The sequence below is a fragment of the Brassica napus genome, unplaced genomic scaffold, assembly GCF_020379485.1.
Source record: "Brassica napus cultivar Da-Ae unplaced genomic scaffold, Da-Ae ScsIHWf_1060;HRSCAF=1499, whole genome shotgun sequence".
NCBI classification, from domain to species: Eukaryota; Viridiplantae; Streptophyta; class Magnoliopsida; order Brassicales; family Brassicaceae; genus Brassica; species Brassica napus.
This window is the reverse complement of record NW_026014488.1, coordinates 181,382-195,089: the sequence shown is the minus strand read 5'-3', so window position 1 is coordinate 195,089 and position 13,708 is coordinate 181,382. Positions and strand designations below refer to the sequence as shown.

General features: G+C 41.3%; 2 protein-coding genes across 2 annotated transcripts; both read right to left on the bottom strand.

Annotated features, from left to right (window-relative positions):
• Positions 1–731: 731 nt before the first annotated feature.
• LOC106384537 lies at positions 732–3,203 on the bottom strand. The gene is made up of 4 exons (XM_013824487.2): positions 2,306–3,203; positions 1,870–2,118; positions 1,460–1,791; positions 732–1,403 (listed from the first exon to the last, which is right to left on the bottom strand). Exons 1-4 carry the CDS (start codon positions 3,201–3,203, stop codon positions 732–734), a joined length of 2,151 nt encoding a protein of 716 aa, XP_013679941.1.
• A 4,636-nt stretch (positions 3,204–7,839) lies between these two features.
• Positions 7,840–9,280, bottom strand: LOC125595425. Its single transcript, XM_048771216.1, has 2 exons — positions 8,327–9,280; positions 7,840–8,214 (listed from the first exon to the last, which is right to left on the bottom strand). Exons 1-2 carry the CDS (start codon positions 8,492–8,494, stop codon positions 7,840–7,842), a joined length of 543 nt encoding a protein of 180 aa, XP_048627173.1. The 5' UTR covers positions 8,495–9,280.
• Positions 9,281–13,708: the final 4,428 nt, after the last annotated feature.

Below are 13,708 nucleotides of genomic sequence, written 5' to 3'. Positions count from 1 at the left end.
CGATGTGCCATTGGAGCCTCATCCCAAACAATGAGATCCGCCTGGCTTAAGAAGTTGGCGAGGATTGTGCCGGTTATAACTTCGTAGAAAGAATCTTCATATAGCTTCAAAGGAATCTTAAACCTTGAATGGGCAGTGCAACCTACAGGTAGGAGGAGAGCAGCTATAGCAGATTAAGCAACAGGTATAACTTTTTTACTTCTTGATCGCAAAGCAGAGTTGATGGTTTTGTATAGGAACATTTTCCCTGTACCTCCTGCTCCGTAAATGAAAAATAATTTCCCTTGCTTCTCCAAAACTGATGTCATAACCTCATCATATATAATCCTCTGTTCTTCGTTGAGTTTTAAGAACATAAGTTGATGGATCCTAGTTTCTTCTGCTATGTCAAACTGGTATTCTTGAGCCATCTTTTTTTTCTTCATATCGTCCAGTATTGTTTAGCTCGGAAGAGGCATTCCCTTGAACTCAGTAAGTGATGTGTCATGGTTTTGTAGGAGAGACTCTATTTCGATCAGAGTATACTGCTGGAGTTCATGTGGACCGAGTTCAAGCTGTGGGAATCGGAGGATCCTTCGCTGGTGGCTTAAAACATCTTCGGACATATACTGCCATGTGTTGATCCAAAGCTTTTGTGGGTCTGAGATGCAACAGAAAACCAGAATCAATACAAAGAGCCGGCAAAGACAGCTAGGTGAAGACCATTGATTTGCTTCAGTCATTGCATCCTGTCATTCTTTGTCTACATCGAGCGATCCCCTGGCTAAGCAGGCAGCTTGGAATGATTCATGTTTTGTGTCACCAACAGTGTATAAATCATCATAGCCTGTAGGTCCTTTTACGATGCTCACCAAGATCCTAAGGTAATATCGATCACCAGCATTGGGATGGATATTCACAAGTCTGCCAATTGTTCCTTTTTTCTTCCGTTTAGAGTAAAGCTTGTTTGAGTTATCCCAGACAAACATGGTAAGCATTTGGATGTAGTTCAACTGTCTGGCCTCTTCGTACAGTCTGTTCATCTCAAACCATTCAGTAAGCATTGTTCTCCCATGTGTATATCGGCGTTCCACGTCTTCTAGGTCCTCATCCTCGTCGTAAACTGCTGTTTGTTCATCAGGTAAATGGACAGGAAACTTCTGAACTGCTGGGCTGTTATGATGAATATCAAACTTAAAAGTTCTCCACATAGATTCACAAGCAGACAAGTACCGACCTTCCAAGTAATTGTCTATTTCGTTTATTGGTTTTTGTGAGGTGCTTGCTTGGTCGCTAGGAATCTGATCTCCATCTTTTTGAAACACAAACGTTGCTCTATCCATGCCTTTAGTAATGTACTTGAATAGGTATTTAATCGCGGTTGACTTATTGCACCATTCGACATTAACATGCGCCTTGTATTTCTTCAGGATTTGGAGATTGTGGGGAACAACATAAGAATTGTCGAGGGTTACGTTACCTTTTTGACCACTTGATCAGTTTGCCTCCACCGGTACAGAACGTAACCAGAGTCATTGATTTGAGTGTGAGGAACGTAGCTCCGAGGAAATTTCTTGGTACACACACCATTGTCCATGCAAGGAGAACTTGGTCTATCTTTCCCACATGGACCATGCATCATGTGTTGCTCCACCAAACAGTAAGCTTCCGGATCTGTTTCTTTATCTGGCAATTCCGCCGAGATTATGTTATCTATATCAGCACTGGTGGGATTCTTAAAATCACCTTCTAGCCAGAGTAGTATATGAGCATGTGGCAAGCCTCGCTTTTGAAATTCGATGGTGTAGACCTCTGCATTGAATGATCTATGTTATTAATAATATCTATGTTAAGAGGAAACGTAGGTAGAATTTTTAAAAAATTTAGAACCTGCTTTTGGGCGAGGAAAAAATAACCCTTTCTTGAAATCAGACATCAGCTCGTCCAGCTTCATTTTAAACACTCTACATTCAAGGTCTGGACGATCATTTGGTTCGTCAGTCCCATACATTTGTAGATGGTTGGAGATTTCAACCCACTTTGGATTGGTGGTCATTGTAATAAATAAATGAGGATTACCATACCACCGGCATATAGCCATTGCATCATGGTATTTCTCAGCCATGTAACGCGGACTTCCTGTGTAAGAAGCAGGTAATATAACTCTTTTCCCTATAGACTTGGCATCTGTGTCTCCTTTAATGACTGCATCCTTGACATTGTTGTAAAGGTCCGCTCTTATTTTTTTTTATTTAGTCTGAACCAGCGCAACCTTTCTTGCTCAATGGAGGTGTAGGCGTCAACTATATATATAGATGGAGTATACGCTTTGAGGTGACAATTGTCATGCCCTCTTCCAAGCGAGTTTGAAGCTGGTAAGCGAAGTACTCTCTCTTCGTGATGTAAGACCTTTGCCGAGTGGATCCATCAATGTTGACAACTTGGATGTTCTCGTGAAACCCTGATTGGCCATAAGGAAACAAAAGAGGGTACTGCAGTGTCATGTAGAGTGGATGCATATCACTTATATGTTGCAGTCCAGCTGATTTATGGTGAACAATGATATCCCTATCTCCCATATGCTCTGAAAAGTCTCCAACAATTAAACCAGCTATCTCATCAGTTGTAGGCATATCATATTGACGGCCTCGTTTTGGTTGACCTATCAATCTTATTCTGAACTCTGGGCAGTTGCTGTGTTCGTGAGCATCTCTAGCCTTTCTGAAAATTTTGGCCAAACAATTGTTGGCATCCATTGTTTCAATCAGCTGTTTAACAATATCAGGATCAAGTTCTCCTGCTTTTGTTGTTTTTTTTACTGTAGCTATCCTATTCTTAACCTCATTTGTTGTATCAGAGATGTAGAGTTGGCTGAACTTTGGTGGTTTTCCAGCTTCTGGTACCAATGATCCTATCTTGTGGGCATTCTGACCGTGTATCCTTAAAGTGAACGGTCCAGCCTTGTGCATCACTTTTGAATCTAATTTGGCTCCCATAGACGTGAATGCAAGGATCGAGTTGTACGTGCGGATGTTGTGCTGGAAGTGGGCAGAACTGGAGAGTAGTGATGGTAATGAATGAGGAGGATGTGGTTCGGGTGGTAGCTTCACACGACCTTGCTGACAACATATACTGAAAAGGGGAGTTCTGTTGCTGCCTCTACTGCCTTTTTTTCTCTTGTTCCCATACCAAAGCACGACAATAGGGGCATTCTTGAAGGTCATTAACTTTACTTCTTTTTTTTCTTGTGTCTCGATGCCTGCAGACCTTCAGTTCTATCTGCATTTAATTGATACAACAAAATACAGTGAGTAGAAGTTTTACTGATATAGGGTAGCGAAGCTAAGACATAGGAATTGTTGTGAAGTGAAGAGGAATACTCTTTAGCTTGAACGCTTGTCTTCTGGCGATAATAATGGCCTTCCTCATTTGTCTAGCTTTCCGCTGTTCTCCTGTTGAGCGTTGTTTTTTTATAGTGTTCATGTTACGTAGATAATGTTAAGCGTGTAATAGGAAAAGCATACCTGTACGTTTGCATACAGAACATGCAAAACTTTGCCGGAATGGTTGATGCCCTGTAAATTGAAATCATGTTTTAATTATATGGAAAATAATTCATAATTCTGCTGTAAGTGAGACGAATGCGATCACAAACCCGTGTTATGCATGTCATGTTCACTTTGTCCTGGAAATCGTTTACTCACGGCAGCTTCATGTGGATCGATCATTTTCCCCTTCATTCACTTAGTAGTGTATCTGTTTGAAACCGATCTGTTTTTTACCCAGAGTTATGTTTGATATCTATACAGATAAAAACTTTCATCGATTGAGGGCCTATGCTTGGAGGCTGTTACGTATTTACGTGACATTGTTAAACGGACGTAAAACTGTTTAATAGCTGTAAAGGAAGTTTAATTGGCACGTTAAAGGATTAGAGAGTTCAAGTTCTAGCATCATCCATTTCGTCTGTTCTGTTACTTCTCTCCACAATGGATTTAAGGTTAGTGGTTAGTGGATTATGTTACAGATGTGTATATGATTAGCGTTATTCGTAAGTAATAATATTAGACGTCTGATAGATGGTTCTTACATAAATAATAATATAATATTTGCTCTTATAGTCTTATTGTCAATGTAACAGTGGTTGGTGACTTATATATGGGACCGATTTAACATCTGATCATATCCTTACCTCCTCCACCAGCTTTATTGAAATCATTTTTCTTTTCATGATTTTTAGATTACAATGTAGAATTGTGTTATCCGTGGAGAGTACGTGAACGGTTGTATGAAATCCGTACATTGAATATTTGTTGTATTCAAAACAGAGCAAGATTAACTTATTTTTTGGGCAATTTAAATTGCCTCTTTATGTTTTTTTTATATATATTTTGAGAAAGGGAAAACAGGAAACAAAGATGAGAGTTATAAACTCAGACACATAAAAGGAAACAGTTAATTGGGACATTGATCCCTTCACATAAGCAAAGGATGCCACACTTATTAAATTTAAAGCGAAAAAGAGAAGTAATAGCAAAAAGTAAAACATCCACTCCATAACTTAATGAACGCTTCACATCAACTTCGTTCTAGATAGAGTTGAGACCCAAGACGAACTCAAAGAACTCGCACATGAAGAAGAAGTAAAAGCACGTGGGGCAAAACGTGTTCATGTCATGAGGATGGCATGGGAGAACAGGTTTCATCATCTTAAGCGAGGTCACGTACGCCGTTTTCATTGTGACATTGATATGCTCCAGTGAGTTCTGAATGTTAGTCCACAAACTGTCCAAAATAATAGGACCTTCCTTATCATTGAGCTTGTTAATGATATTCATACCTTTTTCAGTCATGCCTAAGGCCATGAGGACAACACCGTAGATGAATGTTGCTTCTTTGTGACCACCTTTAGAAGATAGGCGTAGGTGGTGGAGACCCAAGCTTTCATTCTCACGATGGAAGAACTCCAGCAGGCCCTGATGTAGTTTGCATCCACGTTGTTGGATTTTAAGCAGCTCTCCATAAGATCCGGGTATTCATAAGCCAGCAGGGGTCTCTTAATCAAGTGTGCCAGATTCAGATCTTTGGCGACAAAGTGGTTGTTAAAACCAAAATTTAGTGACTTGCAAGAGGTGATAGTGTTGAAGTAGTCAAGAGAGGAGGTGGCCCCAACCTTGGAAACAATAACCATGATCATGTCATTAGGCATGGTCTCAAGGGTTATCATATCAGCTTTTTTGGGATTCATGTAAGTGAGTTGAAGTTGAATATCAGATTATTTTTCGGCTGGAGAGGATAATGGTGTTCTCGATTCGATGATTATTTATATGGAAGAGAAGAAGAGTGGAGATCGTTTGGCTTCTGTCTCCTGTTAATGCAAAGTAACGTATTTCCAAACTCATAATTAGACACTTTTGCCTTATGTGCTGCGTGTACTTAGTAATAGTCACAACGTCTATGGTAACATGTAACGATTGACTATTCCGTCATAATATTATGCATTTGTTACTGATAAATTTATTTCCCAGCAGTAAAATAATGACTTACGTATTTTTAAAAATCTGATTGCATGGAGATTAATAACCGCAAAATTTATTTTCGTATGCTTTTTGGTGTATATATTATTTTAAAATGGCTTATATAAGTTGAATGTTTTTTTTTTAATCACTAACTTTACTTGTCAACTATTTTATATGAAAACGTAGATGCATATTTAATTTGTGATCCGTAAACTACATTTGTATGAAAGTTTAACTTTTTAAAAGTGTTGATTGCTTGGATTTTAATAACTTGAGGCACACATTCCCGTTTTATAGTTAAAAATGCTAAATCATATATATAATAGCCATTAGTCTGATACAAATTTAAACAGGCTTGTATAGATCGAATCGTATTTTTAAACGTCTTCACTGCTTCAATTGTATTTACTATGCATTGCTTGAAACGTCTAATTGTTAGATCTAATTTATAGAATTTAATTAACTAACTCTTATATGATGTCTTCTCCCAAATAAGACCTGTTTAATTTTATATTGTCACCTAGATTCCATTTATAATTCCATATCGGTATGTATGCAAAACAACATTTTCTGCATTTTCTTACAATCAAACTTAATATAACGTCAACCCATCGTAGATATTAAATTAAAAAGTCTTTCCTCATAAGAGGTACACAGACGGAAACATATTCCGAAACTGGAAAATACTGGAAAGTCCAAAAAAAAAAAAGAAATGCATAGTAATTAAAGGTACTGATAATTAAAAAACGGGAGCAGAGTTGGGTTGACGGATCACAGCTTAGTAGCTTCACTCACGGGGACGTTTGCGGCTACCATCCTTCACCTGACCACCGGTTGGATTTGGATCATACGCTTCACCTTCAACCAAGGTACCGGCGGACGCAGATGTTTCGCCACTCTCGCCACCAACAATTAAAGCTTCGTTGGTGTTGAAAGTCCGGTTAACGAATTAACATGTATTATAATGCGTCGGTTAATGTAAAATTTAATGGAATAATATATATAATACCTCAGGTTCAATGTGGTCACTTATTCCACAAACAGTGAAATTGCGGTGGTTTGGGGTGAAATTGAACGGGGTAACACGTATTTGGAACACAAATTCTTTTCCACCAAGTTCTTCTAGACACTATGGGAGCTGCTCGCCCCCACCACCATTCATCTGAAATAAGTGAAAACATTTTGTAACTTCACAATGCAGTGCTATGCTTTGTATAATTTTTATGTTTTTTGTAAACAAACCTCTTTGACAGTTAGAGTTGCGGCATCTTTCTTTATGAGATTAAGCATCTCTCTGTCTAAAACCACAAAAGTGGCATTGTCATTCCCATCATCAACGGACAATTCAACACGGTACCTGAAAAAAAAACGGATTTAGTGAGCACAATGGAAAGAAGTGGTCTCCAAGAAACAATGATTCTGATACTAAACTGTTAAAATGCTCACTTTATAACACCTGTAACGTTGGCATTAACACAACGGTTGCAACGTAGAGAATTGCTTGATTGATCTAACTTTCTGCTGCAGCCAGTGCATGAAACAAAAGACCACCCATTCTGTTGGAGAACCTCAAGCACTCAAGCCTTGCAGATGAACTCTGCTTCTTGGGTCTACCAAGTGAACATCAAAACATGTTATTAGTCTAATTTCAACTTAGACGACACTTCCTACTTTAAATAAATATTACTGTTACCTGCTCATCAGAGTTGGAGATGAATTTGTTGAGATCTCCAATGGAGACATGTTCCTTTTTCTTGATTGATTCCTTGGTATCAATGCAAGGAAAAGATTCACCAACTGGTCCTCCTAAGATGAAAGCGAATCATATATGTTAGAAAGTGACTAATTCAAGATTAATATAATCAAAGTGGAATATAACCTAGCTGTGAACTGGGTGATGGCTGGAAGATTCATGTCGAAATAAAATTTCGTGGCTGGGGTGGAGTTGGGGTACAAATTTCCTGCAGAGAGTAAGTGTTTGGGTTGCATCATAAATTAAACCCCAAAATAATTGAATTTACCAAAAGCAGTTTGAACCAAAATTTTTAAAAGATTTTACAAACCTCCAAAGATTTTTGGATTCACAGTTGGGACCACCATAACAGACTGTGCTCTTTCGCCTGAGCTGATGAGTCCCCGAAAGGTTGCCGCAGCTTCATCCCATAAGGACAGATACACCACAACATTACTGCAAAAAATTTGTTTCAATGACGAGGCCACGTTCATAAAAGTTTTTGAGATAAGTTTTTGTTAGCTTACGGTTCGATGACGAAGCGGACAACAACTCGAGTCATCACTGTAGCATCCGAAAGATCGGAACCTTGGACGGAACGAATCATTCCTACAACATCTGCAACGTGAAACACATATACTGTCTCAGCCTGAGACCATAATTAAGACAATTTTTAAAGCGAATAAAATTATTTCGAGAATAATATATAAGAAATAAACCTGGGAGTTCCAAGTTCGTGTTATCAAGTGCTTGAAGATGCTCAAACTTCCTGAGCATGAATTTCTGGAGGTTGATAATGGGAGCGACTTCATCAATGGTTGTTTGTGGGAGGAACCGGATCACGAATGGATTGTCTGTGATCTTGTACAGATTAGTGCATCTAGCAAACTCAAAGCGTGAAACTTTGACGATGGAACCACTTCGTAAACCTGGATGGTAGTGACCGGAGCGAGCGGCAGTAATAAACCCATGGATCACAGAATTCTGTGAACAAAACGACAAATAAACATGTGACAAAACAGAACTGATGAAATTAACGGAATCACAAATGGTTGGTCTTTCTCAAAAGTTTGATCGTAAATAAATGGAACAGTACCTGCTCATCAAGGAAAAGCAAGGTGATTCCCATGAATTCGCCTTGCTTCTTAATGTTTCTGGAGTCCCAAAAACGCAGGAGGCGAGCCACGACGAACTGAGCAGATCGACCCAGGCAGAGATCGTCGAACGATGTCGGGCCAACAACGGCCGGAGCGGAGGAAGCCATCTTTGAGAGAATCTTTGGAAGCTGAAGGAAGAAATTTTAACTGAGAGTGATTGTGAGCGATCCCCACAGCCTCATCCATCTCCTACTTATAGAACAAAGAATCATCAGACGAAGAATACCAAAACGTTACAGAGTTTAGTGTAATTAAGACAACAGTTAAAGAATACATCAAAGGTGGAGGAAGGCAAAGAGATGAGAATGATTGGCTTTACAAAACAACAGAAACAAAACTGAGAGTGATTGCGAGCGATCCCCACAGCCTCATCCATCTTCTACTTATAGAACAAAGAATCATCAGACGAAGAATACCAAAACGTTACAGAGTTTAGTGTAATTAAGACAACAGTTAAAGAATACATCGAAGGTGGAGGAAGGCAAAGAGATGAGAATGATTGGCTTTACAAAACAACAGAAACAAAATCGGCGACTTGAAAAATGGAAGAAGGAAAGGATGATGCCCTAGAACAAAGCACATCATTTTCTTTCAATTATTCCTATCGATTATTCAATAACACAGGCCCAACCCCAACTAACAGCCCATACGATATATTTCTGAACCCAATATAGAAACAGAACACAGGAGCCCAACCCAAAATCATATAATCAAACCAAACCTACTTCAATCGGACCAAACAACGAATCACCCTTCCAAATAAAAGGAATCTGACGTGGACCCTCTAGGAAGAGAGGAAAATCTCTCATTATATATATATAGAAACAGAACACAGGAGCCCAACCCAAAATCATATAATCAAACCAAACCTACTTCAATCGGACCAAACAACGAATCACCCTTCCAAATAAAAGGAATCTGACGTGGACCTTCTAGGAAGAGAGAAAAGTCTCTCATTATATATATATATATATATATATATATATATGATTTAGACCAAGACCTGTGTATCTATAGTTTTTAAAACTACAAGAGAACCAAAATAAATACAAAGACATAACACCAGAATGAAACCTCAAATCAATAAGTAATAAAAGCAGAATATCAGCCTCAACCAGCCTATCCACGTAGGACAATTTAATCAGCCAATCAGAGAGGACGTTTTTGCCATGTCACATGTGTGTTGCCTTTCTTGGGTTTACCGTGTTTTTGATACGATTGGACCTCAAGCCCATCAGACCATTGAAAGACACGGACGGCGACCAAACCATTTCGACCTCTCCCTTTCGCATTTCTTCAAACCCTAAAAACTCAGATCGATTCTTCATCCCTTTTGCTCTTCCTTTTCTTTGATCTGTTTCACGATCTGACCCCTAAACAATCAATACATCCTCCACTTCGTTGTCCCTTTACTCTCATTTATGGATTCGTTTTGCTTTTCTCCTTTTGATTTTCTTTATAAAACTCTTAATCTGCCTTTTCTCCTTCAGATTTTGTTTATACAATTCTTAATCCGATTCTTATTTCGATTAAGCTTCGTTGCAATGAGTTCCAACGGAAAATCCACCTCCGAGAAACCAAAAGGCATTGATGCTGACTCCTCTCCCGGACCGATCAAGCCCATCGGAACACCATATGTCTCTTCCAGCCACTCAATCGGCGATCCCCACTCGAAGCAAGCCAAAGGCGAAGTTTCGGTCACCTCCGGTCTGAACAAACTCAACGGCAAGACCTCTGTCTCTTCCGGCATCTTGAGCGGCGTACCTAAATCGAAAAACCCCAATGGTAAGAACCCTTATCGTTTCCTTATGCAATTATAGAGTCCGTTTTGTTAGAGGATTTTTGTGTAGGCTCTTTTAGAGTACCACGGAACGATGGACAAGCTGGTAAACCGAGCAGATTTGTATATCTTTTGTGAGGATTTCATGAGGATTTTGAGGGAATAATAAAGAGATAGGCTTGAGGAGACTTTTATTAGATAGAACAAGAAAAATTACAAGGTATTGAGTAAGAACCCTAATTCTAGCCGTCAAGTTCTAGTCTCTAAGCCTTGGATAAGTTGATCCCTTGCTTCAGGGTTTTAGTAGCTCTTATGTAGTCGTCTAGGAGTCGGTTTTGTTAGGTTAAACTCTCCATATTCGGAAAAATGGAAGGTTCTCCTTGTCGGAAGTTTTCCATTTCTTGGAAGGGAGCTCGGTTCCAGGGACCGAACTCGGGGTTCCTTTCTAGCGGGGACCCGAGGGTCTAGGTCCTGCCTGGAGGCTGGAGGAAATGGTACCGGGGTATTTTTCCCCAACAGTTTGCCCCTTATTTCTCAATTTCGTCATCGAAGTCGGGGAATAACCTGTACACTCAAGTCAACCGGGGTTGCTCATTCTCAGCAGGCTCCCCTTAGGCAGGACCCCGTTCCATTGGTCTTGCTAGCTTGGATTCCATTCAAGTCGGAACTCATTCTGAACCCAGGTGAGGACCGGTTCCTTCGTTGTTTGACCGGAGTCTAGTAGTAGTTCCTTCTATCTTCTGGAGATGGTGGGACCGGAACTCTGATGTTAATCTGCGTATAAGCTGGAGAAGTTCTCGCTAGGGGGATTATGGAGCCTCTGAGACTAGGATCCGTCGATTTGAGGAAGAAAGTGGAAACATTGCTTCCCCTGGCGCCTTTCCTTTTTCCAGACCGGCCGTTTCTTTCATAAAGGACTCTTCTGAAGATTTGGAAATATCTGATTCCTTTTTCCTGGCTCCAAAAAGGAAAGAATCAGCCATATATTTAGGGTGCCCGATGCATAGAGTTTCATTCATCCCTTATTCAAGAAGATGAACTCTGATCTTCCTGCTTCACTCGTGGGTGGCCGCGTAAGGCCTTGTCGCCTGTTTGCTGATCCTTTCTCCTCCTCTGTTGCTTCTTTCGGAGAAGTTTCTGAAACTGATAGCGAGGCGATCCCAATGGTGCCTTTGAAGCAACGTGATTCCCTCGTTCTCGATGATGGCCCGCGTTCTGAAATTCAGGAGGGAGGTCTGAAGGTGATATGGAGAAAGTACGGGATCCATTTTTCGGTGCAGGTGAGGAGTTCTTTGGAATTTGAGCGCGCTCCTGATGGGGGGCCAGGCGAGATAGCAATTTTGAGGCGTATCTGATAGAAGGTTTCCGGGGGATCGTCCCTTCGCTCGTGGCTGAAGTATCATCGTTTTTGGGTTTCTGTCCTTCTCAACTCACTCATTTATCCTGGAAGACTTTAATGTCAATCCAAGTGCCCGGGGAGCTTTATGGCCTTGATACCGGGGTACACAAAGTTCTATACTCCTACTAATTTGCCCCATTAATAATCGTGTCTGGGTTATACCACCTTCAGCCTCGCGACGGCGCTCCCTTGGTTGAAGAGCCTTCGAGAGGTGCCCGAGGTAATTACCCCTTTGGGGACAATTGGACCAGTCGGTACATGTTTATGAAGATCCAGGAACCCTTCTATTATCCTACATTCTGGCGTACTGTTGGTAAGTCTCGCTTCTGGCGCCTTTTCCTCCTTTGGTTGTTGGTCTGCTGATAATTGGTTTTGCTTTCAGATGTGTCTCGTCTGGTATCCTTTCTTGGGGAAGCAGTGGCGAAAAAGATGTTGGCGATTCCTCGACGTTTCCGTGGAGTGCACTTCCTGATGAGCAAGGAGGTCCTGCGTTGTTGGGGTCAAATATGGTTACGGCGGAGTTAACATTCAAAACGTCCAGAGAAGAAAATGAGAACTTTCTTCGACGAATACTTTTTAGAAATAGATTCTTTTTTACGAAAAGCTTTACAGAGGAAACACGAGACATCGGACAAGAGCTCGAAAAATGTCGTTATGCAATGACCGAACGCGTGTTCGCTCGGTCGCTAAGTAGCGACCGAGCTCGAGCCAAGCTCAGTGGCTACGTAGCGACCGAGTGTCCGTTCCGCTCGGTAGCTACATAGCGACCGAGCTCGAGCCAAGCTCGGTCGCTACGTTACGCTCGGTCGCTACGTAACAACCGAGCTCGAGCCAAGCTCGGTTGCTACGTAGTGACCGAGCGTCCGTTCCGCTCGGTCGCTAAGTAGCGACCGAGCATCCGTTCCGCTCGGTTGCTACATCCGTTCCGCTCGGTTGCTACGTAGCGACCGAGCTCTTCCGAGACGTCGATACGACATTAGTCCACACATTCTCGTCCACCCTTTGATGCTATCTCCCGAAGACCGTAGCGAACCCATTTCGTGTTTCCCGCCATTCTAAGTCATCGATCAAACTTTACGGTAAAAACCGCGGAAAGTTTGTTCTTTATCGAAAGAAGCCGTAATAAACGCTTCGAGTCAGCCCAAAGGGACCTAAGACATGACTCGAGGCCCAACTTACGATTTCTTAACCAACAGCCCGTAAGCCGTATGATGGTTTACGCTTGGTTTGAAAAGGAAAGATAAATGTCAAGTTTCCACGGATAAATATGAAATTTTGAAGATAATTACGAAGATCGGAAAAAATGGAATATCTCCATTTTTACGCTATGACGGCTTACGGGCAGAAGAGGAAAAGCGCAAACTGACCTAGGAGCCATTATATAAGGAGTCCTAGGCGAGAAGCATGGGAGGGGACTTTCTCAGAGAAAGCTTAGCACTTAGGGCAATTAGGCAACTTTCCGTTTTTGTTATTCGAGCTGCGACTCAATTAGGTTTAGCCGTCTTAGGGTTGTTAGAACTAGGAATCTCGCCGACAGCTCTCGAGCCCAGGCTTATACCTTGTTGTAAACGCTCATACGCAAATTCGGAATGAGACTTCTCTTTTCTCCCTTTTTATGATTTCATATAATTTATCGTTGTTATCTCGTGTTCTGATTGCTTAGCGTGTGGTATTAGTAGATATCCGGGACCTCTGAGAAACTAGCATTCTCCTACTTTCCTAATTTAAACGGAAATCGACAGTGCGAATTTCGGTTCCCACAGTTTGGCGCTAGAAGGAGGGGGCTCTACGGATCAATCTAACCCGCAAAAGCCACTCAACGATCAGAACGATATGCAAGACTCGACATGTGCGAACGTCATCTCGTTCAAGGGGGGAGCAACGGTCGATCGAGCCAAACCTCGAAACGATCTCCTTGTTATCGAGCTGACGATCCGAGATGTCGACGTTGCTAGGGTACTATTCGACACCGGAAGTTCGGCCGATATCATCTTCAAGGATACTCTCGAGAAAATGGGGATCGATCAATCCGAAATCGTGAAATACCCTAGCCCACTACTGGGACTTTCGGGAGAAAGAACCATGGCCTACGTGTCGATTAATCTCGCAGGCAAAGCCGGAACCGTGACAAGAGTCACAGAG

Coding starts and splice junctions, on each gene's coding strand:
- LOC106384537 (XM_013824487.2), bottom strand. CDS start 3,203: ATGACCTTCAAGAATGCCCCTATTGTCGTGCTTTGGTATGGGAACAAG. Junction 1,792..1,869: donor TTTTCCTCGCCCAAAAGCAG/GTTCTAAATTTT, acceptor CATTCAATGCAG/AGGTCTACACCATCGAATTT. Junction 1,404..1,459: donor CTGATCAAGTGGTCAAAAAG/GTAACGTAACCC, acceptor CAAATCCTGAAG/AAATACAAGGCGCATGTTAA.
- LOC125595425 (XM_048771216.1), bottom strand. CDS start 8,494: ATGGCTTCCTCCGCTCCGGCCGTTGTTGGCCCGACATCGTTCGACGAT. Junction 8,215..8,326: donor TGCTTTTCCTTGATGAGCAG/GTACTGTTCCAT, acceptor TTTTGTTCACAG/AATTCTGTGATCCATGGGTT.